The sequence below is a fragment of the Haliotis cracherodii genome, unplaced genomic scaffold (assembly GCF_022045235.1).
Source record: "Haliotis cracherodii isolate W230 unplaced genomic scaffold, xgHalCrac1.p SCAF_25, whole genome shotgun sequence".
Lineage (NCBI taxonomy): Eukaryota > Metazoa > Mollusca > Gastropoda > Lepetellida > Haliotidae > Haliotis > Haliotis cracherodii.
The window spans coordinates 5628395-5655230 of NW_027266281.1; the positions used below are offsets into that span (position 1 = coordinate 5628395).

A 26836-nucleotide genomic window follows, 5' to 3' on the forward strand; every position below is an offset into this window, starting at 1 on the left:
TGAAAAACAGACTACATGTCCCTTATGGGCCACCGTACAGATCTTTCACAAGGACAAACTGCAGTCACCTTAAGGGCGGTCATAAAATTGACAAAGGGTGCCGTTTTTTAAACCTCTTCACAAGGAGTTACATTTGTTTTCAAGGATCGAGCGGTAGTGAACAAATATGGTGTAACGTCGATGTAACTAAACAACTATGAAATTAACTAATTAATTGACAATTAGATATTCTTTCTGCGGCTTTGTTTTCTGAAAGAAATCTGTAATCTAAAAACAATGACTGTCATCTAATTGTTCGTTTTTTGTAGTGGGTGTCAACATTACTTACACATTGGTCAGAAGACGTATATTGCATCATGGCGCTTAATATGGCGAATACGGTATATATGTAATCTAATGATTGCATTATTCAAAATGTTATTATTTCATATTTTCATGCATCACATCGATGGATTTGTCCAACATATAATAGTGTCCAGACCGACCAGATAATTTTTCTTTCACTTTATGTTCTTGTGACAGCTGTATCACGGTCGTCGTGAAGAATGTCAGTTTCACATCAGTACATGAAGTCAAATATAAGTGAATAGGTCTTCAGCAACCAATGTTGCTCATGATGTCAATCACTGGATTGTCTGGTCCAGACTCGATTATTTACAGACCGCCGTCATATAGCTGGAATATTGCTGAGTGCGGCGATAAACAACCAACCAACCAACCAACATACTCACGTATGACAACAAGCCGCTGTCCACAGTCAGACATCTGATCCCCCCTAGAGCCAGGTGAACCTCTGTAGCATATGTAGCCATCACCGTCAGACCACACAACATCATGCAGCAGGAAACTGAACACACCAGATCCTGACGAGTCGATGTTCCCAGTAAACACTGCCCTCGTCCTGTATCTACTGGTGACGCCCACCTTGTTATAGTTGGTCACATGTAACAGACTTGATGATGAATTACGTCTCACTGTGAACTCTCTGGTTCCAGGGGGAGTTAGTTTCCAGGACAATAAGGCGGTACTACCAAGACGAGCATAGACGTTTGCAGCAGCTGAAACACAACAAGCCGTCTGTACAGTTTGGAAGTGACTGAAAATCAGGATGGATGTTTGGATCATCTCGTGGGGATCAGATGTCACACTGTGGAGAATATTGTGTGTTATTTTAACCTAAACACGTTTAGTATACTGTATAGAGCCAGAGCTAGCGTAATAACTAAGAACTAACTCAAATTGTCCAATACTATTTTCCATAGTCAGACACAAACAATTTTGCCCCCTCTCTCAACAATGACAGTTTCTTCATGAGAAGGTATATTATCATCCAAAACTGGCTCCAACAGGAGATATCGTTTGGGTGAGACCAAGCGATATCTATACTGTAGATATCGCTGCAATGTAATTGTATCACAATGATTTGCAGACCATTGTTGGTTACCATGGCGTCACAATCAAATGACATCACTAATGGCTCTGCTACTAAAGTTGTTAGTACTTTTTCGTTTAAGACACTGTTTATTACTTTCTACAAACTGAAATAGTTGGAAGAATGATGTTGGATGATGAATAAAATCTCACCCTCATGTCTTTTGATATCAAATATATCAACACTCGGCAAGCCTCGGAGTTTTCCCACTTTTATCAACTCGTGTTGATATATTTGATATCAAAAGACACTCGGGTGAGATTCTCTATTTCACTACTTCTCAGTACTTGGAGAAAAAAGTGACAAAGTGTCAATATTGAAATATGAAGTAAATATTTGTGATGGACCTGACCATGGTAAAATGGGAGTTGAGGAGGAATGATCTCATGCCACACGAACTGATGGACCTGCTGATGGCCGAACCAGAAGGTCCCAGGAAGAAGGTAGACGTAGAAGAATTAGAAATTGTGAAATTGACAGACATAATAGTTTGTGTCAAATGATCAGGTGAGGTGAAATGAGGTTTAACGTCGCGTCCAATATTATTGCACTTATATAGCGACGTGCATGTACGTGTGTGTGTGTGTGTGCGGCTGCTTGTACTAGTCCGGACTGATGCCGATTTATAGTGCTAGCACACTGAGATATCCTGTCGCAGTTTCACATGAATACCCCACTCAGACATTATACTTACTCCGAGCCGACCAGTCCTTGTTTTAGCCCCTTAATGCCGAGCGCCAGACATGGTAACAACAAATACCAACTTTTAACGTCGTTTGGTATGACGCGACTGGGGATCGAACCCCGGACCTTCGGGCGGACGCTCTACCACTAGACCACGCTGGCGGTCGTCAAATGATCAGAGAGAGGATATTGATTGATAGGACAGCCATTCCTAGTGAGGTATGCCCGATTACAATATTTGATATATATGTAAATCTTACCAACCTATACATTAGTTAAGCATCGGGTAATGTTAAAAGCAGTTTTAAAATACATGTATATGCAATAAAAACCGGCTCACATAAGCCTGCTGTGGTACAAGTGAACTGTAATTTAATCATCACGTGACAAGTAAATCCACACTTTTGAAGATTCTAAGACTGGTGTTTTAAATAACTTCAAAGTACCAGTGTAGAAATGTTGTATAACAATTATAGGATAATAAACTAGCTATGTAGGTGATACATTATAATGTATTCGTGTCTTGATCTTGTTTTATTCTACACTAGAACTTGGGTCGATTGACAATCCTTGATTCAAACAAAGATCGATTGACTGTTTTCTTTTCTTTTCTGGGCCATTTCTTATGCTGGCCTTTTTGTAGGAACCATATTACAACATTGGCAGTTGTTACAACGTTGCTGTTTGTGATCTCCAGATTGTTGTTTATAGTTCGTGTTCATAATTACAAATATTATGAGCCCTATACACCGTACACAAATGAAATTGCGGCTGGATGTTCTCATGTGCCTTGCCCTTCACAAACATTTCTCGGATGGTTAATAAGGATAAACCGAAATAATTATTTGACATAAAATAAGAAGCACACATAAAGAACCGTGGTTGACATTATCAAAGAGTAGCTGACAAGCTTCCTATTTCATAATACGTTTATGCCTTGAGGGGAATAGTTTCTATCCAAGCTCCAGCAATAAAGATCTTTTCACAAGGGATATTATACTTGATATGAAATGCTATTTGGTTTTTATCATATGTATGCAAACAACGATTTTTAATTAATTTTCAGCTATATTAGGCCATTTATACGTGTCGTTGTGATGGGAGCCAAGTGTGTATTAATACATTGTACAAAATGTAGGCATAGAGCCGCATTACTTCCAGTATGCATCCCATACCATGCCTGCACACTAAACCTTATCAGTACTCTGGGTTGGTAGAGCTTGTTTGAAATATTGAAATGAAGAGCAAACATTGTCACGCGTTGATTCCCTAATTGAAACTCGAAGGTGAACCTAGAAATCGGTACATATAGAACACGATAAATGCAATGAGTCAAATATTTTGAACATGACAAGAGACGTGTCAGTATTACACGCAAATTCAAGATCATGTCATGATTGTGGATGATTATGGCTTTTGTTAAAATCCTCATCACATGACTGATTTCATCGCTGTAGAGCAGCAAGCGGTGGATGACATCCATATATATAGTCATGGTATTCAATATACCTGGAAGACATCCATATATATAGTCATGGTATTCAATAAAATCAGAAAACATCCATTTATATAGTCATGGTATTCAATATACCTGGAAGACTTCCATATATATAGTCGTGGTATTCAATAAAATTAGAAAACATCCATTTATATAGTCATGGTATTCAATATACCTGGAAGACATCCATATATATAGTCATGGTATTCAATATACCTGGAAGACATCCATATGTACAAAAATGTATATCATGGTATTCAATAAACTCAGAAGACATCCATATATATAGTCATGGTATTCAATATACCTGGAAGACATCCATATATGAAATCATGGTATTCAATAAACTCAGAAGACATCCATATATGTAGTCATGGTATTCAATATACCTGGAAGACATCCATATAAACTAGTGTCCAAAAGAAACGATACCAACTTATTTTCAAAATTGTTTTTTACTAAGTGAATTGTCTAGTATGAAAACATGCCAATTCGTATTGCACATCCCAAACACAGCATAGTCGATAAAAAATACCGGGAACACGTGGTCACTTCCGGGAAAAAACGTAAATTTCGTGAAAGTGACATTTCCCTCTCTAGCATGTTCTGCACGTGCATAAAAAAACTGTATATAACGGCTGATCAGACACGTTGATATCACAGCAACAAAAAGAACACAAGATATGCCACGTTTGACAGCCATCGAGAGAGAGAGAGCCGTTGGAATGGTCCAACAAGGAGCGTCACACGTCGACGTCGCCAGAAGGTTGGGCTGCGCACGCATCACTATCACCAGGTTGATGCAGCGGTTACGTCAGACAGGTCAGACGTCAGACAGGCCCAGGAGTGGAAGACCACGAGTAACCACGCCCCGTGAAGATCGTTACATCCGGGTATTACACCTGAGGAACCGCACCGTAACAGCGACGTCCACTGCGGCTACAGCACTGGGACACAGGATCAGTCGACAGACCGTCTACAGGAGACTACGGCAGTATGGTATCCGGCCACGTCATCCCTACCGCGGACCGCTCCTGACGCGTCGACACCGGAACAACAGACTGATCTGGGCCAGGCGAGTTCGACGTTGGCAACGGCGGGACTGGGCACGTGTTATGTTCTCTGATGAGAGCAGATTCCTCATCTTCAGAAACGATGGACGGCAGCTTGTATACCGACGATTTGGTGAACGTTTGGCGCCTATCTGTATCCAAGAGGTCCGGCCGTTTGGAGGTGGAGGGTTAATTGTTTGGGGTGGCATATGTGGTGACGTCAAAACGATGCTTGTCGTAATTCGTGGAAACCTGAATGCACAGCGTTATCTTGATGACATCCTACGGCCTGTTGTGGTGCCCTTTATTCAGCAACAGCCTCGTGGACTCCTTTTCCAACATGACAATGCAAGGCCACACACAGCAAGATTGACACAGAACTTCCTTGCCAACGCCAACGTACAGGTTTAGCCATGGCCCGCATGTTCACCGGACATGAATCCCATCGAGCACTTATTGGACCACCTCGATCGGCAAATCCGACTTCGCCGTGTGCCTCCAGTCAACGTCCAGGACTTGGAACGATGTCTCCTCGAGGAATGGCAACGCATCACTCCCAACGTCATCAGACGTTTGACGTCATCAGTCCGTAGGTGTGTTCTGGCATGTATTGATGCTCACGGTGGACATACCCGCTACTGACTTGACTTTGAGACGTGTGGTGTGACATTTCCCGTTGTTTCTGTGATCAGTGCTCTAACGAAATGTTCATTTTTCGACCCCACCCATCTTTAAAGGCTTATCATATTGGTTGTACAGATTTTATTGAAATGAAATTTTTGTACAGATGTTGTGAAAGGATTTCTCAAAAGCATAACACCAATCCTAAACTTCTGCATTGTTTAGTTTTTCTTTTATGTCGTTGCAAACAGGTGGTATCGTTTCTTTTGGACACTAGTTTATATATCATGGTATTCAATAAACTCAGAAGACGTCTCTATATGTAGTCATGGTATTCAATAAACTCAGAAGACATCTAAAATGTCACCCAATGAATACATGGTTTGAAAGCTAAATAAAGATTTCAAAAACGACCAACAGTATCTATATCACAGTGACATTCAAGGGTTTGGTACGCGTGTTTTTTGAACGGATATGTGTCAGTTAGAAAACAGGACTTTCTGAATATTACTTACTCGGCACAACCATATTCTGTCCACAGTTAGGGATGACTGGTCCACCCGAGTCTGGTGAGCCTCTGTAACACTTGTACCGACCTTCATCCTCCAGAGTTACATCAGAGAGCGTGAATCTGAACAAGCCCGTTCCAGATGATGACACGTTTCCGATGAATCTCACTCTAGAGGTGAACTGGTCATTGGCAGCTCTGACGTTATTATAGTCTGTGATGTGCAGAAGGCATTTCCTTGTCTCACTGTTACACACACTCAACTCCCTCGTCCCAGGTTTCGGGAGAGTCCACGACAACGTGGCATAGCCGCCAAACCTGGCATGTTCAGTGCTGTCAACTGCAAAAGAAAAGATTTATGAAAAGCGAAAAGAGGACATCAAAATATGGTCAACTCTCTGGCAGTGTACTTGTTATACATTTAAAACACTGTTGACTGTAACAAAATATAAAAAAAGAAATATTGCGCATAACAGGCAAAATAGCGGTGACAAGAATTTGAATGGGTGAGTGTGCTGCAAGTTGGCCTCATCTTTTAACAGACAACTACAACAGCAACTACATCATCATCAACAAACACAACAACAAAATCAACAACAAAAACAACAACAAAAACAACAACAAAAACAACAACCATGTGTAAGGTAGTGATGAAAAGAAGTGAAAGGAGACACATTTCAAAGTTAACATACCTGTCCATACAGCCTTAAACCCTTTCCTGGCATCACTGTGATCTGTGGTAAACACAACACGGTAGTAGACGGCTGACTGGACAATGTAGCCCCGTCTGTCTCCATATAGGCGGGCTAGGAGGTTGTCGGAGGCATCGTAAACCTGCAGTTTACAAACAGAGTAACTACATGGAAATCTTTATTATGTAGGTCTAGGCAATTATGTCTTCTTATCTATTTTTCTTGATATATCTAATTATTTGTATTAAAAGTAATTTGATATTTCAATTTCACGATGAGAGGGATTTTCAAAGGAAACAAAACTAAACCTAAATTGATTAGTCATTGATATAATCAAAGTTGTGAACATTGCATGTACAATGCATTTTAATCGTAATTAACAATGTCATTACTTATCCTTAAATGAAGAATGAACGTAATAAATGTCCGTACTGTTTCCAAACTGAAGTTGTCAAGAACACTACAAAATTATCGGTTTTGTTATAGACTGGTGTCGCGATGACGTCTTGGATAATCTGTGAAGAGGACTGATCTAAAGTCCTGTAATCAGGGAAAAGTTCTGGAGCCCTATCCTTGTGTGTCCAATTGACGTGGTCACAACGTGACTGCCTGTGATGTTGAGTCAGGGGGAAGCGAATGCATGCCTTCCGTGACAGGAGACCAGCCTCACGTAGACGATTACGCACTGCCTCAGTAGATACGTTAACGCCACTGATATTCTGCAGGTAGTTTCTGAGTGTGATGGCAGTCACGAAGTGATAACGTGTTGCTGCAATCAGGAAAAAACCTGTCTTCCCGCTGTGTGGTGGATCGCTGTGGACCACCTGCATGTCGATTGATGGCTGATCCACGCGTCTGGTATCGATTCTATTCCTTGCTGATTACACATTGGCAGACACCAAAGACGTTTCCAACGGGACGTTTTGGTGACCCATGCATCTGCCTAATTCTTAACAAATATTTTTGATTAAGCAGGGTTATACATTGTCACACATTTTAGCAAGACTAGTAGCAGTCTGTTCTGACAAAGGCACGCTCAAATAGGAGGCATTAGCTACAATGCATTCACATGTTCTCATATTACTGGTCAGGAATAAAATCCTGTAACCTACGGTCTTGAAGACGCTACATTGGCTGCGAATCCGCGAGAGGATTGATGTTAAAGTCCTTTCTTGTCTACCAGCCTCTTCATAACACTGGCCCTTACTATCTTCAAGAAATCTTTCTCCAATTCAAATCTACCAGAAATTTCCGTTCAAAAGACCAACTTTTCCTGTCTTTACCAAAATACCGGGACGAACCGGGATTCGAACCCACAATCATAGGTTCCTGGCGTGCATATCTGCTCAGCGAATTGCGGCACCTTAGACGACTTGGCCCAAGTGTCCCTCTATTCCAGAATAGGCTCGTTAGTATCAGTAGTGTTTCAGTAGCACTTCCTCTTTTCCGACTGTAAAAACATTTTCTATAAGATAAATAAATCTGGTGTATTTTTACCATACATACCTCGGCAACATCGTACCGACTCTCTGTTTGGAAATCGTCAAACACGAGAGTGATCAATGTCTCTCCTGCATCAATGATGTAGGTACAGTTCAGGTTGTCATCGTAATCGCCAGGGTAGTGAGGGGAGGAGATGTAGCCGGACGAGCCCGTGTAGCGCCCACTGCATCCTGAAGGAGTGAGTGAGTGAGTGAGTGAGTATGGTTTTACGCCGCTTTTAGCACTATTCCAGCAATATCACGGCGGGGGACACCAGGAATGGGCTTCACACATTGTACCCATGTCGGGATTCGAACCCGGGTCTTCGGCGTGACAAGCGAACGCTTTAACCACTGGGCTACCCGACCACCCCAACATCCTGAAGGAGATACAATAAAGTGTGTGTGCGTGGCGTGCATATAATGTAGTTTCTTATCAAGAAATTAGCGAAATCCACAAAATCAATAACAAATGAAAGTAGGGTGTGAATGGGTAAAAGGTTAAAAGTTGGTCTTAAACGTACAAAAATCACTTATAAATGTAGAAAGATATCTTGCTCTGCCAATTCCGGCATTAATAAAAATAACATATTCTAGGTGCAGAGGCAGTAAATTTACAGTATAGGACACATGTTGATGTTGAAAGATAAAAATGATCCTCGCGCTGAAAGGCTTTTCCTTATACAGTAAACTACGGTTATAACGAACTCAAAGGGGACACAAATTTTAGTTTGTTATAACCGTAGTTCGTTATGAACATATGTATAGCATATACACAGCAATGGCCAGGACAAAAAATAAGTTCGTCACTTCGTAATGTTATGACAGGCCAGACAGACTATGCAAACTCATAAACTAGGTCATAAAGGGCGACTACTCTAGCGGACAGGCCGTTGGGTTGCCGCGAAAGGGAAGTAGAAACAATTTGTGTGGGCAGTTGTTGTTTTGCCTGTATGTAGTTACGACACTGTATCAGAAACAGGTTTCAACTATATTGACTGTTGTCACTGTCCCACAGCCTGGTTCCCTGGGTATGCTGCGCTGGGGCTACACTGACCCAGGCAATGACTGCACAATGGCCGCCTCCACTAGACGAACAAACATGGCGTACACGCCATGTATTTACTATAAAAAAAACTTTAGAACGGGTGGTTATTTTTTTTCTTAGCATTTTCATGAATGGTCTTGCAATGTATACGTCACGAGAATAACGCCCGTTGCTACTTTTATTGAAGAAAACATTATTTAAACTGTTTCGAGACTCGAAAGTGGTCGTCACATTGGTGAAATGTAAACAATGACACACACACCATTTTCAACAGTGATATGTGCGTTAATATTTCGTGTCAGCTCACTGTTATCACGAAATCGTATACATAATACATGGAATTAAACGACCACGTCAATGAAATACCGTTAGCATCTTTATTTTAGCAAATTTGATGAAGCAAATGTCGCCGATTAAGCCCCGTTTTCTCCCACTGTAAAGTGGTGGGTTTAGCGGAGCTAGCGCCCATAGAGTATAATAACTAGAAAAACAAACACTTTTGATCCGTAATGGTATTTAATAATAGGGTCTGTCATTGGTTCTGACATTTCGCCTCTGGATTTTATTCACATGAAAAGCCATTTATTTGGCATTTGTTTTCTTATTACACAATGAAATGAATCATAAATATATGTAATAATTTTGGAAAAATAATTGAGTAATTCCAATTTAGTGTATTGTAACTATGTGTGTGTTTGTATAAATGTCAGGGGGTGAATGGCATAATAAAGGATATGTTAATAATATTATTTTCAATTAATTTGGTACAGTGGCATACACACCCATGTGTATTCTCTTTTTCAGAGGATGAAAAAAATTAAAATGTGACAATAGTCATTGTGTGGCAAATTTAATCAACTGAAGACACTTAATTGGAATTAAACGACCACATCAATGAAATTCCGTTGGCATCTTTATTTTAGCAAATTTGATGAAGTAAATGTCGCCGATTATGCCCCGTTTTCTCCCATTGTGAAATGGTGGTTTACCGGAATTATTGAACGCCCAGTATAATGGTGTTTAATGATAGGGTCTGTCATTGGTTCCGATATTTGGCCTCTGCATTTTATTCACATGAAAAGCCATTTATTTGGCATTTGTTTTCTTATTACACGTCATCGTACTGTAGGGGGCACGGGTGGCCCAGTCGTCTAAGGCGCTGCGATTCGCTGTGCAGAGTTGCGTCCCTTGGGCACGCCAGAAACCTATGATTGTGGGTTGGAATCCCCGTTCGCCCCGATTATGTTTCTAAGTTTGTCAGAACCATACCCGTGCTCGTTGCTTTCACCGAAGTGGTAAACGTCTGAGACTCGCATCACTTCGGGCTTTCCTCCCACATTAAGCTGACACGCCGTGATATAACTGGAATACTGTTAAAAGCGGCGTTAAACCCAACTCACTAACTCATCGTACTGTTTAATGGGCCGGTGGCCCTTTACTGAAATAAACTCTCTCCAACTCACTGAAACAACCCGTGAGGAGGCACAAACGTCCATTCGCTTACAGCACATCACTATAATTGAACATATGAACTTACCTTCAGCGCTGTGGAGTCCTCCAACGAGGACCCAACACATAACATAGCGACACAGTTTCCTGCCTCTTGTTGGGTTCATCTTGATGCGAGTTGTTGTACTGTCTACAATCACCCACAAGACACCCTTGACGCCGGCAGATTCAGGCACCCAGACAAACTAAATCATCACCGGCAGAGCGTTGTTGTACTGTTTACAATCACCCACAAGACACCCTTGACGCCGGCACCCAGATAAACTAAATCATCGCCGACAGAGCGTTGTTGTACTGTTTACAATCACCCACAAGACACCCTTGACGCCGGCAGAGCGTTGTTGTACAGTCTACAAGCACCCACAAGACACCCTTGACGCCGGCAGAGCGTTGTTGTACTGTCTACAATCACCCACAAGACACCCTTGACGCCGGCAGAGCGTTGTTGTACTGTTTACAATCACCCACAAGACACCCTTGACGCCGGCAGAGCGTTGTTGTACTGTTTACAATCACCCACAAGACACCCTTGACGCCGGCAGAGCGTTGTTGTACTGTTTACAATCACCCACAAGACACCCTTGACGCCGGCAGAGCGTTGTTGTACTGTTTACAATCACCCACAAGACACCCTTGACGCCGGCAGAGCGTTGTTGTACTGTTTACAATCACCCACAAGACACCCTTGACGCCGACAGAGCGTTGTTGTACTGTTTACAATCACCCACAAGACACCCTTGACGCCGACAGAGCGTTGTTGTACTGTTTACAATCACCCACAAGACACCCTTGACGCCGGCAGAGCGTTGTTGTACTGTTTACAATCACCCACAAGACACCCTTGACGCCGGCAGAGCGTTGTTGTACTGTTTACAATCACCCACAAGACACCCTTGACGCCGGCAGAGCGTTGTTGTACTGTTTACAATCACCCACAAGACACCCTTGACGCCGACAGAGCGTTGTTGTACTGTTTACAATCACCCACAAGACACCCTTGACGCCGACAGAGCGTTGTTGTACTGTTTACAATCACCCACAAGACACCCTTGACGCCGGCAGAGCGTTGTTGTACTGTTTACAATCACCCACAAGACACCCTTGACGCCGGCAGAGCGTTGTTGTACTGTTTACAATCACCCACAAGACACCCTTGACGCCGGCAGAGCGTTGTTGTACAGTCTACAATCACCCACAAGACACCTTTGACGCCGACAGAGCGTTGTTGTACTGTTTACAATCACCCACAAGACACCCTTGACGCCGACAGAGCGTTGTTGTACTGTTTACAATCACCCACAAGACACCCTTGACGCCGACAGAGCGTTGTTGTACTGTTTACAATCACCCACAAGACACCCTTGACGCCGGCAGAGCGTTGTTGTACTGTTTACAATCACCCACAAGACACCCTTGACGCCGGCAGAGCGTTGTTGTACAGTCTACAATCACCCACAAGACACCCTTGACGCCGGCAGATTCAGGCACCCAGACAAACTAAATCATCGCCGGCAGACCGTTGGTCGTGGAGTGTTTTATTTTTCACGTGATAAAAAACTTCCTCGTTGATATAGATGCTGATCCCGCACCGTGATTACTACAATTACAATTAACTTCTATACAAATGATGGAGTGATTTTCAGAATTGAAATGTTGGTAGACAGTTGATGCTCGATCTATGCTGGCTGACTTCGTGTCAATAATTGTTGAACAGGAAATATACATGCACCTCGCTCCGGCGTACCACTCGAAAACAGGAACCTTGGCATCCTGTCTCTGGCTTGGCTGTGAGACTCGTGCTGTAGGGAGTGTTGTAGTGACACTAGGTTGAAGGTTCACATTAATATTTCTTCGTATTTCATCACCTGCCACGAATTTGTACTGGTACATCATTTTGCTCTTTATGGTATCTGGAGAGGGTTACCAGTTTTGCTTGACAATAGGCAAGAGCTCTATTTATTTGTCTCAGACAAATAGTCTCTACTGTAGTTAAAAGAAACCAGTGAATCAAGTAATACAAATTGCAAAATGTTTCTAAAAGCTGATATAAATATATTCAGGAAACGAAAACTCAACTGACAAATAAGCAAAATAATTCAGTGAAAGCATTCCAATGTTGAAAGTATGAATGTTGAATATGAATTGAGAACTGACCTACCAATAGGAGATTAAATTTGTTTACATTTTCGGGGATCTGATTAGATTCTTTGATTATTTAATATTTAAAAACAATAATACTCCATATTTTCTGTGTATCAGGGTATTTGTATATGTTTGTGCTAACATACTAACAAAATGCAACATCTTACACAGTAACAGGCTAAAGAGCCCTGCAAATATGTATTGAGAAACCAGACATTTCATTACCATTTTGTTAGGAAGGGTGACTGAGTGAGTGAGTATGGTTTTACGCCGCTTTTAGCAATATTCCAGCAATATCACGGCGGGGGACACCAGAAATGGGCTTCACACATTGTACCCATGACTGGAATCGGACCCGGGTCTACGGCGTGACGAGCGAACGCTTTAACCACTGAGCTACCCGACCGCCCCGTTAGGAAGGAAGCCCATTTCTGGTGTACCCCGCCGTAATATTGCTGGAATATTGCTAAAAGCGCCGTAAAACCTCACTCACTCACGTTAGGGGATAAAGACACAATAGATGGGGAAGAATGTTTTCGATTCGGTAGGCCATCATTTCCAATGAATCAAGTAGGGTTGTTATGATGCCAAAGCCACGAAGTTGTCATAGGGTAATCTATGACCCGTGAAGATCCGGGGTAGAATGGGTCTTCAGCAACCCATGCTTGCCGTAAAAGGTGACTATGCTTGACGTAAAAGGCGACTAACGGGATCGGGTGGTCAGGCTCGCTGACTTGGTTAATGCATGTCATCGTATCCCAATTACGTGGATCGATGCTCATGATGTCAATCACTGAATTGTCTGGTCCAGACTCGATTATTTTGAGACCGGCGTCATATAGCTGGAATATTGCTGAGTGCGGCGTAAAACAACGAACCAACCAACTATGACCCAATACAGCCTGCATAATGATCGTGTGCGGGCCTTTGTTACTGACATTCTTGAGATAAACCTATTGTGTTTTGAAATTTAATGTAGTCCCACTGTAGTGTAGACACCTCGCCAGGGCTCTTTGAAAGCAGCGCTTTCTTGCAATACGTACCTTCACAGGGTAGAAAAGTCCGCTATCTTAAAACATTCCGGACATGGGTAGTTATGAATGTGACAAACATTACAAAAGTTCAACATTAAAACACACATCATCTTGAAAAGTTTAAAATAGAGGTTCAAAGCACATACCAGTAGTTTTACGAAAACAGATTGACAAATTGACAAATAACCAAACTGAGTTCAAAAATATATGTTTTAATTTCATCACAAGTTGCGACCCGTGAGGATCCGGGTAGAATAGATCTTCAGCAACAAATGCTTGCCCAAGAAAGGCGACTTTGCTTGTCGGAAGAAGCGACTAACGTTTTTTGGGGGTTTGGTTTGTTGTTTTACGCCGCACTCAACAATATTCCAGCTATATGACGGCGGTCTGTAAATAATCGAGCCTGGATCAGACAATCCAAGGATTTACGTCATGAACATCGATCCACTCAATTGGGATCGATGACATGCATCAATCAAGTCGCCGAGTCTGACCACCCGATTCCGTTAGTCGCCTTTTACGACAAGCATGGGTGCTTTTTTTCTAGTGCGTTTTTGTTACCATTGTGGCGGAATGACATGGCTGTTGTGTCCTTCTTTATCAGACTTGTTGCACGTGCATTTTCGTTAATCTTTCTCGCACGTGTTTCACCTTTTCCTGATTCTCAGACAAACACATTCCATCAGGTATCCTTTTCACCTTTACAATTTAGCTGCGTTTGGGCTATGTGTTTCCGATTGTTTGTGGTTGAACGTTTCTTTTCCTTTTTGTAATTCCGTTGTCAAGGTTGTAAAGTTATGGACGTCAGTTAACATCTATGGAGCCCAGAACAATGCTTAATTTCAGTGTTGAGGAAATTTAAATTTGACAAATCATTTTAGACTCGTTGGATTCGTTTATTTATTTATTCTCTAGGGTCTAGGCGACAGACCAGGGAGCCCAGAAAACGTCTCCCCAGAGTGAGTGAGTGAGTTTAACGCCGCTTTTAAGAGTAGTCCAGTTATATCACGGCGTGTCCACTTAATGTGGGAGGAAAGCCCGAAGTGATGCAGGTGTCAGACGTTTACCACTTCAGTGACACCCACGAGCACAGGTATGGTGCTGACAAACCTAGAAACATAATCGGGGCGAACCGGGATTTGAACCCACAATCCTAGGTTTCTGGCGTGCCCAAGGGACGCAACTCTGCAAGCGAATCGCGGCGCCTCAGACGACTGGGCCAACCATGCCCCCGGCTCCCCAGAGAGTCAGATGGATTCTCATCAAGTTAACATTACTCTCTCAAACGATTATGCAAGGTAATGCACAAATAATGCAATGTAAAGGCACCGTTGCTAGTCTCTCCCTGGAAGACAGGTACTAATATTATAAAACAACGCCACAATATACACGAAAACATTCAAAACAAAGACTGGATAACCTACATATTACTAAGTGCAGACAGATTAACGAATTTAGTTAAGTTTCCCCAAGACCCATTCTTTCCCAAATCTTAGATAAGTAACATTTAATATATGCGCGACAAACAACAACAACAACAACAACAACAACTATACTCTGCACGTGTATTTTAATCCATATATACTGTCCATACTTAGTAATCCAACTTCAAAATGCCTATAAAAAAAGTTATATAGAACGTTGGATGGATTGAGGGAACTGCTAGAATTTTAAGAACATTGGGTGGATGGAGAGTATTGCTAGAATATGAAGAACATTGAATGGATTGAGAGTACTTCTAGAATATGAAGAACATAGGATGGATGGTGAGTACAGCTAGAATATGTAGAACGTTGGATGGATGGAGACTACAGCTAGAATATGTAGAACGTTGGATGGATGGAGACTACAGCTAGAATATGTAGAACGTTGGATGGATGGAGACTACAGCTAGAATATGTAGAACGTTGGATGGATGGAGACTACAGCTAGAATATGAAGAACATTGGATAGATGGAGACTACAGCTAGAATATGAAGAACATTGGATGGATGGAGACTACAGCTAGAATATGAAGAACATTGTATAGATGGAGACTACAGCTAGAATATGAAGAACATTGGATGGATGGAGACTACAGCTAGAATATGAAGAACATTGGATAGATGGAGACTACAGCTAGAATATGAAGAACATTGGATGGATGGAGACTACAGCTAGAATATGAAGAACATTGGATAGATGGAGACTACAGCTAGAATATGAAGAACATTGGATAGATGGAAAGTACTTCTAGAATATGAAGAACATTGAACTGATGGAAAGTACTTCTAGAATATGAAGAACATTGAATGGATGGAGAGTACAGCTAGAATATGAAGAACATTGGATAGATGGAGACTACAGCTAGAATATGAAGAACATTGGATGGATGGAGACTACAGCTAGAATATGAAGAACATTGTATAGATGGAGACTACAGCTAGAATATGAAGAACATTGGATGGATGGAGACTACAGCTAGAATATGAAGAACATTGGATAGATGGAGACTACAGCTAGAATATGAAGAACATTGGATGGATGGAGACTACAGCTAGAATATGAAGAACATTGGATAGATGGAGACTACAGCTAGAATATGAAGAACATTGGATAGATGGAAAGTACTTCTAGAATATGAAGAACATTGAACTGATGGAAAGTACTTCTAGAATATGAAGAACATTGAATGGATGGAGAGTACAGCTAGAATGTGAAGAACATTGGATGGATGGAGAGTACTGCTGGAATATGAAGAACATTGAATGGATGGAGAGTACAGCTAGAATATGAAGAACATTGAATGGATGGAGAGTACAGCTAGAACATGAAGAACATTGGGTGGATGGAGAGTACTTCTAGAATATGAAGAACATTGGGTGGATGGAGAGTACTTCTAGAATATGAAGAACATTGAATGGATGGAGAGTACAGCTAGAACATGAAGAACATTGGGTGGATGGAGAGTACAGCTAGAATATGAAGAACATTGGGTGGATGGAGAGTACAGCTAGAATATGAAGAACATTGAATGGATGGAGAGTACAGCTAGAACATGAAGAACATTGGGTGGATGGAGAGTACTTCTAGAATATGAAGAACATTGGGTGGATGGAGAGTACTTCTAGAATATGAAGAACATTGTGTGGATGGAGACTACTGCTGAAATATGAAGAACGTTGGATGGATAGAGTGAGTGAGTGAGTTTGGCTTTACGCCGTTTTTAGCAATATTCCAGCAATATCACGGCGGGGGACACCAGAAATGGGCTTCACACATTGTACCCATGTCGGGAATCGAACCCGGGTCTTTGGCGTGACGAGCGAACGCTTTAACCACTAGGCTACCCGACCGCCCCTGGATGGATAGAGAGTATTGCTAGAATATGAATATATCATAGTAATCATAGTAATATTGGACTTGCATGTACAAAATCAGATGTTATGTTCGGCGACGTGGCTGAAAGCCTTCGTACGTGCCCGGCTTCTTTGGTCGTTGCTCATAATATCAATCACTAGTTTGTCTTGTTCAGACTGGATTACAATAGGCCGCCGTCATATAGCTGGAACAATGCTGAGCGTGGTGTTAACAAACGAACACTTTACAGATTGATGTTCAAGCCACACTCTTCCAATTAGCGTCACAGTACTTGGTTTTCTGTTATAATAGAAGCACATATTTAAACTACAGATAGTATCCACGCATTTTATGCAGTCATCTTTGCACGTGTTAATCAATTTCCCTTCCATTCCTAGTCCAGGTGTTTGTCGGTGCAGCTGTAGATGCAGGTGTTTGTGCAGGTGTAACCGTTGGTGTAGGTGCAGGTGAAATCATAGGTTGTGGTGGCAATGCTGTGTATGGGTCTAAAAAAAATAATCATATTTTTAATTAGGATAAATACCCCAAAGTGTTAACACTTCTATCACTTATTGGTGGGTCAATTCATAATTCATATTCAACATTCATGCTTCAAATATGGGAACTATTTATTTTATTTGGCAAAATATATATTTCATTTATGTAGATATATATTTTTCAAATAAGGTTTTAGAAACTTGGCCAACATATTCACTTGAATCACTTGTTTGTGATGTACAGCAGAAAAGTAAAGTTACTGCTTTTGAATAACTACAGTTGATCTATTGACTGAAAAAACTATTTGCCAATATTAACACCAGTTACATCAAACTGTTAGTAAATGGGATTTATCTATACAGTACTGGTTTATTTAAGAATGTGATACTTTGTGGTTTTTGTATTTCTTTCAGGTGGAGAAAACAGTATTGTGGGAGCATATTTGTTTAAAGTACATCACTTACAGAAAGGTATGTATGATGCAATTATGTATACAAACATCTTCAAGAATTAAAATTTAGATGATTCTTATTTAATTATACCCACAATCTAAAAGGGCGGGGGTACATAGTTGATTTCCGTCCGTCCTTCCGTTCTTCTGGGGACGTTTTTTGTGTAAGTGCAGTTCAAAGTTTGATTTTCATTTATGTATTTTCTGAAAAAAATATGATTCTCTACATGTTTTTAACTTCAAATGTTGTTTTTTATCTCAACATTTGTGCGACCTTTACCTTGAACCGTATTTTATATATTCTTTTTCAATTGGGGATACAGTTTCGATACCCATAGGAAAGGGGCAGTGCAAAGTTTGATTTCGATTAATGTATTGTCTGAGAAAATATAGCTTTTTTCATGTTTTTCAACTTAGAAGATTTTTTTAATTCAACATGTGTACGACCTATAACTTGAGAACTACTGCATGGATTCTTTCAAATTTAAAGACCCCTTTTTTATGCTAATAGGGACGGTACAGTGCAAAGTGTGATTTCAATAAGAGGATTTTCTGAGAAAATATTGCCTTTTTCATATAACTTAGAAATATGATGGAGTCGAGGTTGGGGTATCAATGAGCTGTGCAAACCTTTTGCCTTATTCAATTCAGTCCTAAAAGCTTTTCTGCCTATGTATGATCCAAGAACATCATGGTATTACTGTCAGCGCCTTCTTCGCACTTTCAGCAGTTTTTAACAGTTTAAAGGTGAGGTGAGGTGAAATGGGGTTTAACGTCGCGTCCAAGATTATTGCACTTCTATAGCGACGTGCATGTACGTGTGTGTGTTTGTGTGGCTGCTTGTACTAGTCCGGACTGATGCCGATTTATAGTGCTAGCTCACTGAGATACCATGCCGCAGTTTAACATGAATACCCCACTAAGACACAGTATACTGACTCCGAGCCGACCAGTCCTTGTTTTAGCCCCTTAATGCCGAGCTCCAGACAGGGTAACAACAAGTACCATCTTTTAACGTCTTTTGGTATGACGCGGTTGGGGATCGAACCCCGGACCTTCCGCTCTCCGGGCGGACGCTCTACCACTACACCACTGTGGCAGCTTAACAGTTTAAAGACTGACATCAGACATCCAAATATTATTTTTGGGAATGCAACCATTATTTTGTTATGTCAGAAATATGTCCCTTGCCTTGCTATTTTATAACATTTGTGTCATTTTGTATTCAGTTGCCAAGGCATAAGGGAAGACTATGGATACAGATCATCCCTGTGACTTTTCATTTGAGGACTGAAAAGGCTCCTCAGCCAGTCAGCCCAAGTTCTGACTTGTCATTTAACAAATAAATCTAGATCACCTCAACCAGAATTCTACTGTCATTTCGTTGCTGGGAAATGGATTTGAGGACATCAGATGCATAGACTATTCTGTTTGTCACAGTGTTGCTCTCAATGCTGAATGTATGGGGTAAGGCCAAGAAAATTTAAATGTTTCAATTTGGTGAGTGAGTGAGTTGGGTTTAACGCTGCTTTTAACAGTATTCCAGATATATGGCGGCGTGTCAACTTAATGTGGGAGGAAAGCCCGAAGTGATGCAGGTCTCGCGACGTTTACCACTTTGGTGAAACCCACGAGGACGGGTATGGTGCTGTTAAATCAAGAAACATAATCGGGGCGAACCGGGATTCGAACCCACAATAATAGGTTTCTGGCGTGCCCAATTCTGACACAATTCTGCACATCGAATCGCGGCGCCTTAGACGACTGGGCCACCCGTGCCCCCTGTTTCAGTTTGTGTAGGGCTTATTGTTTGATGGTTTTAAATTTGCAAATTCTTTGGAATATCAAATATCTTTTAACTGTGTTGAAACATTTGTGAACAATATGCACATAGCCTGGAAATTGTTTGGGAAAATAAATATTATATAACCAAATTGTACATGTAATTTAAAACATTTAGATTTTTATCTTGGCCGTATTTCAAACTCTGCCAAAAAAAAGTGCATTTCATTGACTTGCTGTTTCAGGGATAGGGTTAAAGTGAATTCAGTTTGCAGAATGTATTGCTTGGTACCTGATGTCTTAACTAGATTGGTACCTGATGTCTTAACTAGATTGGTACAAACTTTTCAGGCTGCCTGGGAGGTATTGAGGAATAAAACAGGCGTTAATCTACATGGACATTGCAACAACGTGCTGCAATGGCTGTAATGTCGCCATATGTATGCGATACATACGTTGTCGCGACGTTCTGGTTACACGTTGTAGCAACGTAAAAAATGGACGTTGTGACAACGTCTTGATTTGGTTGTATTTTGGTTTACGCACAACGTTGTAGCAGCCAATCTGGGAGTCTACAGATTTACGTTGTGACAACGTTACATCACAACGTTTTAGCAACGAAAGGTCAACGTTGTCACAACGTTGGCACAACGTAGAATTGTTTGCTGGTCTGACATAGATGATGGTGTACGTGTTAGTAGTGGTACAGGAGCACATACCCGGAGAAGGGACCCGTGAAGATCCGGGGTAGAATAGGTCTTCAGCAACCCATGCTTGCCGTAAAAGGCGATTACCTTGCCCGGAATCGACAAACACAGCTGGAATATTGCTGATGGGGGCGTTAAACAACGAACAAATTATCAAACAAACTGGAGAAAGGTCATGTGGTCACAATGTGGGACGTGGCTAATTGCTTATCAATGACATATGGATCAATGGCATATGCATCAATGGCATATGGATCAATGGCATATGGATCAATGGCGTATGCATCAATGGCATATGGATCAATGGCGTATGCATCAATGGCGTATGCATCAATGGCATATGGATCAAGGGCATATGGATCAATGGCATACAATGTATGCATCAATGGCGTATGCATCAAAGGTATATAGATCAATGGCATATGCATAAATGGCATATGGATCAATGGTATACAATGTATGCATCAACTGCATATGCATCAAAGGTATATAGATCAATGGCATATGCATAAATGGCATATGGATCAATGGCGTATGCATCAATGGCATATGGATCAAGGGCATATGGATCAATGGCATACAATGTATGCATCAATGGCGTATGCATCAAAGGTATATAGATCAATGGCATATGCATAAATGGCATATGGATCAATGGTATACAATGTATGCATCAATGGCGTATGCATCAAAGGTATATAGATCAATGGCATATGCATAAATGGCATATGGATCAATGGTATATGGATCAATTGCATATGGATCAATGGTATATGCATCGATGTCATATGGATCAATGGCATATGCATCAATGGCGTATGCATCAATGGCATATAAATCAATGGCATATAGATCAATGGCATATAAATCAATGGCATATAGATCAATGGCATATGCATCAATGGCATATGGATCAATGGCATATAGATCAATGGCATATGCATCAATGGCATATGGATCAATGGCATATAGATCAATGGTATATGGATCAATGGCGTAAGCATCAATGGCGTACGGATCAATGGCGTATGCATCAATGGTGTATGGATCAATGGCGTATGCATCAATTGCATATGCATCAATGGCATATGCATCAGCTTGTGGTTTGCCTGACCCTCACTCGACTCCATACCGCCAACGGATACACAGAATTCTGCAGACTGCAGCTTAAGATGGGCAGCATGTAACCATGTTTTCATTATCTATTTTTAAATCCTGTCTTTAAGTGTATCTTTATGACTAGATCCGGCAAATACTGACAGACTAACAGACACAGGGCAACACAGCAAGATAAACACGTGTGACAGAAAAAATACATTACACATCGATCTGATATTAGAGCAGAGTTTATTCTCAGCATGCAAGTTTAAGGGAACAAGTTTCAAACTTCCAGCGCCTGTCCCTGAAAAGTAGAACATTCCACTTTCGAAAATGTCAGTTATTTTGTCACCTAGAGATATATAACCCGTTCTACGGGGCCACCTCCTCTACCCACACTCACCACTATAACGCCTACGCCACGTCATGGCGTATCACTTGCCTAATGGAAGACTAACTCGGCACTGGGGTTTGACATCGGGTTACAATGTACACAAACACTATCGACAATACTAAAGTATGTCCAATATACTTCAAACGTCTAAAACTCAGAGATATATTGTATGGCACAAAACCTCTCCCAATACCATTTCATCACCTTTGAAATACAGTAAACCACGGTTATAACCGTAGTTCGTTATAATCATATATACAACATAACTATAGCAAATAGTCGGGACAAAAAAATCAGTTCGTTATATCCGTCAGTTTGTTATAAGCGTGTTCGTTATAAACGTACTTTACTGTATGTGTAAATAATATTGTCTTGCCATCACTATGGAAACAGTTGAGGTATGGTCTTATTCATTTCTTTTCATTTCAAAGTCTTCACATAATCTTCTGTCATTCCGTTATGTTTAAGCACCGTCAAGAATGCATGGGAATAATTATAGAATAACCCACGACAGCAAGCCCTCTAACACAGACGAAAACCAGGACTTGGTGGTGATGATCTTGGCGCCCTAGAAACAGTTTCTGGCAACATCACAATCTGAATCTTGGAACTTCAATCTGGCCATATGCAGTTTTGACAACAAAGACATTAAATGTTTTCAGAGGTTGATATATAAGAAAACTTTTCATGTCAGTCAGGTCTCCGTCCGCTTTAACGAGGTCATTTACTTTGACAGGTCTCAAATGTTTACAAACGGGGACGTAGTTTTGGTTTTTACTGTAAAATGAAAATGATGTGAAATAAATGAAAACAATGATAATGTGAAATCATGTTGTTAATATGAAACTATGTGTCTTGTCTTAAAAAATCTCGAATCAGTGAGATTGTAGCACGTAAAACATCTGAAGGGAAAGGCGTGGATTTGTGAATGAATGGGATGAGAAAAAAATAGTTCCGTTGTCCAATGAAAATTGTTCTTTGTTCCACTCACCAATCAGCTTCGAGAATCACTAATTGCACACTGTGCAAATATCAAAAAGTTATTACACTGCATATTTGAGCCCATATGGGTAATAATTCATTTTATTGACATACAACCCTTACATTTGGCATACAAAGACAAAGCTGTACACGCCAAAGTCATTTCCCACAGATGATTTCGCCTGCAGGCTGAGCATCCAACAAATCCACACGTTATTTCAAACATGAGGGGGCACATTGAAATGCACTATTTCATGTAGTGTATATTCCCAGTACAAGCAAACTATTGTGCGAGCCTGATCACTGGTGATGCAAAGTTGATGAAAGAAGAGCGACGTCTAAACTACTTGAACTGCACATGCACTTGGGTTTAAAAAATTGGTGTCATCACGCATTTACATTGGTGGAACCCCACAACTTGATGCCATTACTGGCAGAAGAACAATGAGATCGAAGCATGGGTATGACAGACATGGGTTGGTTGGTTGTTTAACGCTGCACTCAGCAATATTTTAGCTATATGACGGCGGTCTGTAAATGATCGAGTCTTGATCAGACAAACCAGTGATTAATATCATGGGCATCAATCCACGCAATTGGGATCGAAGACGGACATCAACCAAGTCAGCGAGCCTGAACACCCGATCCCGTTAGTCTCCTCTTACGGCAAGCATGAGTTGCTGAAGACCTATTCTACCCGGATCTTCAAGGGGGGGGGACAAGAATGGGAGCATCTGACTATCACGAAACTAGGACCATACCGTCACAAACGATATTAAGAATAGCGTGCTTATCATGTTTCGTTTCTAGTTCAAACGTGATATTTTGCCTGACATATCATCTCTTTTGTTTCTGTGCTATTATTTAAACTTCACACCTCATACCCTTTTTGGGCCGTCAGTTTGTAAAGGAAAATATAGGATTACCCTTAGAAATAGCATATCCGTAACAGAAAATATTTATATAACCCGCATACCACTGTTTCTTAAATAGGAGTAATTAAAAGCCTATTTATCTAGTACTAGAAGATACAACAGAATACTCCAAAACCAAGAAACAAACATTACTGGAAAGTGTCGTTGTGGATGCTCTGCACGCCCACCAGGAACCTTCCTTCTGGAACACTGTAAGTAAACGTTTCCTCCCAGTCGTTGACATAGTCTGTGATGCTGCAATCCACATGGGCGTATCCTGAAAAAAAAATGTTTAGTTTATTTCTTCTACGTGAGCCGAACATACTAAGCAGGGATCTTAAACCCTGGCCTCTCCCTGCCCACTAAGATACATACACTACGACTGAGTAACGCACTTAACCTTCATTCACTGAATCAGTGATGTTAAACCCTGGTCTCTCCCTTCCCACTAAGATACATACACTATGACTGAGTAACGCACTTAACCTTCATTCACTGAATCAGTGATGTTAAACCCTGGCCTCTCCCTTCCCACTAAGGTACACACACTATGATTGAGTAACGCACTTAACCTTCATTCACTGAATCAGTGATGTTTAACACTGGTCGTGCCCCCCGCGCCCACTAAGATACACACACTATGACTGAGTAACGCACTTAACCTTCATTCACTGAATCAGTGATGTTAAATCCTGGCCTCTCCCTTGCCACAAAGATACATATACTATGACTAAGTAACGCACTTAACCTCCATTCACTGAATCAGTGATGTTAAACCCTGGTCCCGCCCTGCCTACTAAGATACATACATTACAACTGAGTAACGCACTTAACCTTCATTCACTGAATCAGTGATGTTAAACCCTGGTCCCTCCCTGCCCACTAAGATACATACACTACGACTGAGTAACGCACTTAACCTCCATTCACTGAATCAGTGATGTTTAACACTGGTCCCTCCCTGCCCACTAAGATACATACACTCCAGCTGACTAACGCACTTAACCTTCATTCACTGAATCAGTGATGTTAAACCCTGGTCCCTCCCTGCCCACTAAGATACATACACTACGACTGAGTAACGCACTTAACCTCCATTCACTGAATCAGTGATGTTTAACACTGGTCCCTCCCTGCCCACTAAGATACATACACTCCAGCTGACTAACGCACTTAACCTCCATTCACTGAATCAGTGATGTTAAACCCTGGTCCCTCCCTGCCCACAAAGATACATACACTCCAGCTGACTGACGCACTTAACCTCCATTCACTGAATCAGTGATGTTAAACCCTGGTCCCTCCCTTCCCCTAAGATACATACACTATGACTAAGACTACTAAACCTTCATTCAGTGAATCAGAGACTCACATAAATCTGTGACCAAGTGCAGGAGGTTTTTCAGCGGCTAGTCCAGAGTGGTTGTCATATTGCGTTGACGTGTTTTAATTATGTGGCGATTTGGTTGATTGTCAGTACAATATGAGGTAATCTGCCAATGTTGAGGTGGGGTCGTGCAGTCGTCAAATACAAGGGAATTTTATTCTGGTGAATTCCATATGCAACTTAGCTAGGAAGCTGCGATGTACTGCCAAAACACCTCCTGGAACTTAAGTACAGTGATAACAGGGACCGTGAGACAGTACTAAGTCTAACAAACAGAACCAGCAATTGTGAAGTGTTTATAACTTTACTTTGGAACATGATCTCACTGCTTTTCAATACTCTACTCGTATTGATACTGAAGCTTTTCAATTCCAGTTAGGAAGAAGTTTCTGAAACTAGCCTGAAAGACTCATTCTCAACAGCTTTGAGGTCATCGTTGCCGTCATAGCGCTTTTCACGAAGATGTTCTTTCAGTTAAGGAAACAGGATGAAATCACTTGGTGCCAGGTCTGGTGAATATGGAGATGAGGCGGCTCTTCAAATCCACATTGTCGCACAGCAACCTTTGCAAGTCAAGAGGTGTGAGAAGAGGCATTGTCATGAAGTAGTGGCTTTCCTCGCTATATTTCTATAATCTCTCAGGCGATAAAGCAGATCAGCATAGTGGCTAGTCGACTTTTGACTTTCTAAGTAATCAACAAGGATCACACCTTTTGCATCTCATAAAACAGTGGAAATAACATTCTTCACTGATCTTGAAGACTAGAATTTCTTTCGTGTCGGAGAAGTGAAATGGTGCCATTTCATGGATTGACGTTTTGACTCGGGATCACAGTGCTGGACCCATGTTTCAACACCCGCTACTAATCTCTTTATGTATTTGACAAAATCCCCCCAATTCGCTAATGTCAGGTTTTTATTACTTCAGATCCGAATTGATAAACTTTGGCACCCGAACGAGCAGATATGTTATTCATCTGTAAATGTTCTTGAATAATAGTTTCAATGGATCCATGGCTCAGACATGTGGCTTCCTAAAGAAATGGTAATACGTCTGTCTGACAGTTAAAGTTTTTCTATCTCCTTGATTGGACCTTTATTGATGGAGGTTGAGGGACGTCCAGACCTAGGGTAATCATCAAGGCTTGTTCTCCCAGCCTTAAACATAGCTGTCCAAAGTTTAACTGTGGATCAGCTTGGCCTCTTATCCTCATACACTTGGTGAGTACATTTCTCTAAGGTAAAAACGCCCTCGTTCGTTTCTATTTTTGGATCCAATTGGACCCATATCGCGTTCAACCGACCGTCCCTTATGTACAAACGGCCTCAATAGACCACATGCACTTGCAATGAACTTGTCAAACAATGTACTACAATGACAAATTCACTTTGTTATGACCCAAAGTTGAAAGTTAGTCAGACTTGGAAGTTTTTAACCAGCGCTCGTATGAGGGTAGTTACAGGCGACGCTGGACTGGACGCTGAAACCTTTATGTAAAGACATGATTATATATTGAACTCGCGGATGAAGGCAGGTGCGCGAATGAACAGTGCACTTACGGACGCTGTACCCTAAATCGCCCC

General features: G+C 41.3%; 1 protein-coding gene across 2 annotated transcripts in view; it reads right to left on the reverse strand.

Moving 5' to 3' along the window:
- Positions 1-10854, reverse strand: part of LOC139472797 (muscle M-line assembly protein unc-89-like) — a 36235-nt gene extending 25381 nt beyond the window's left edge. The window contains exons 1-5 of one of the 2 annotated variants that reach the window (XM_071255265.1): positions 10554-10854; positions 7994-8160; positions 6488-6629; positions 5803-6135; positions 732-1058 (exon numbers count right to left, since the gene is read on the reverse strand). In XM_071255265.1, coding sequence (XP_071111366.1) covers positions 732-1058; positions 5803-6135; positions 6488-6629; positions 7994-8160; positions 10554-10632 — 1048 coding nt within the window. In that variant the 5' untranslated portion in view covers positions 10633-10854. The remainder of the gene's footprint in view (positions 1-731; positions 1059-5802; positions 6136-6487; positions 6630-7993; positions 8161-10553) is intronic. The other variant, XM_071255266.1, reaches the window with a different exon arrangement.
- Positions 10855-26836: the final 15982 nt, after the last annotated feature.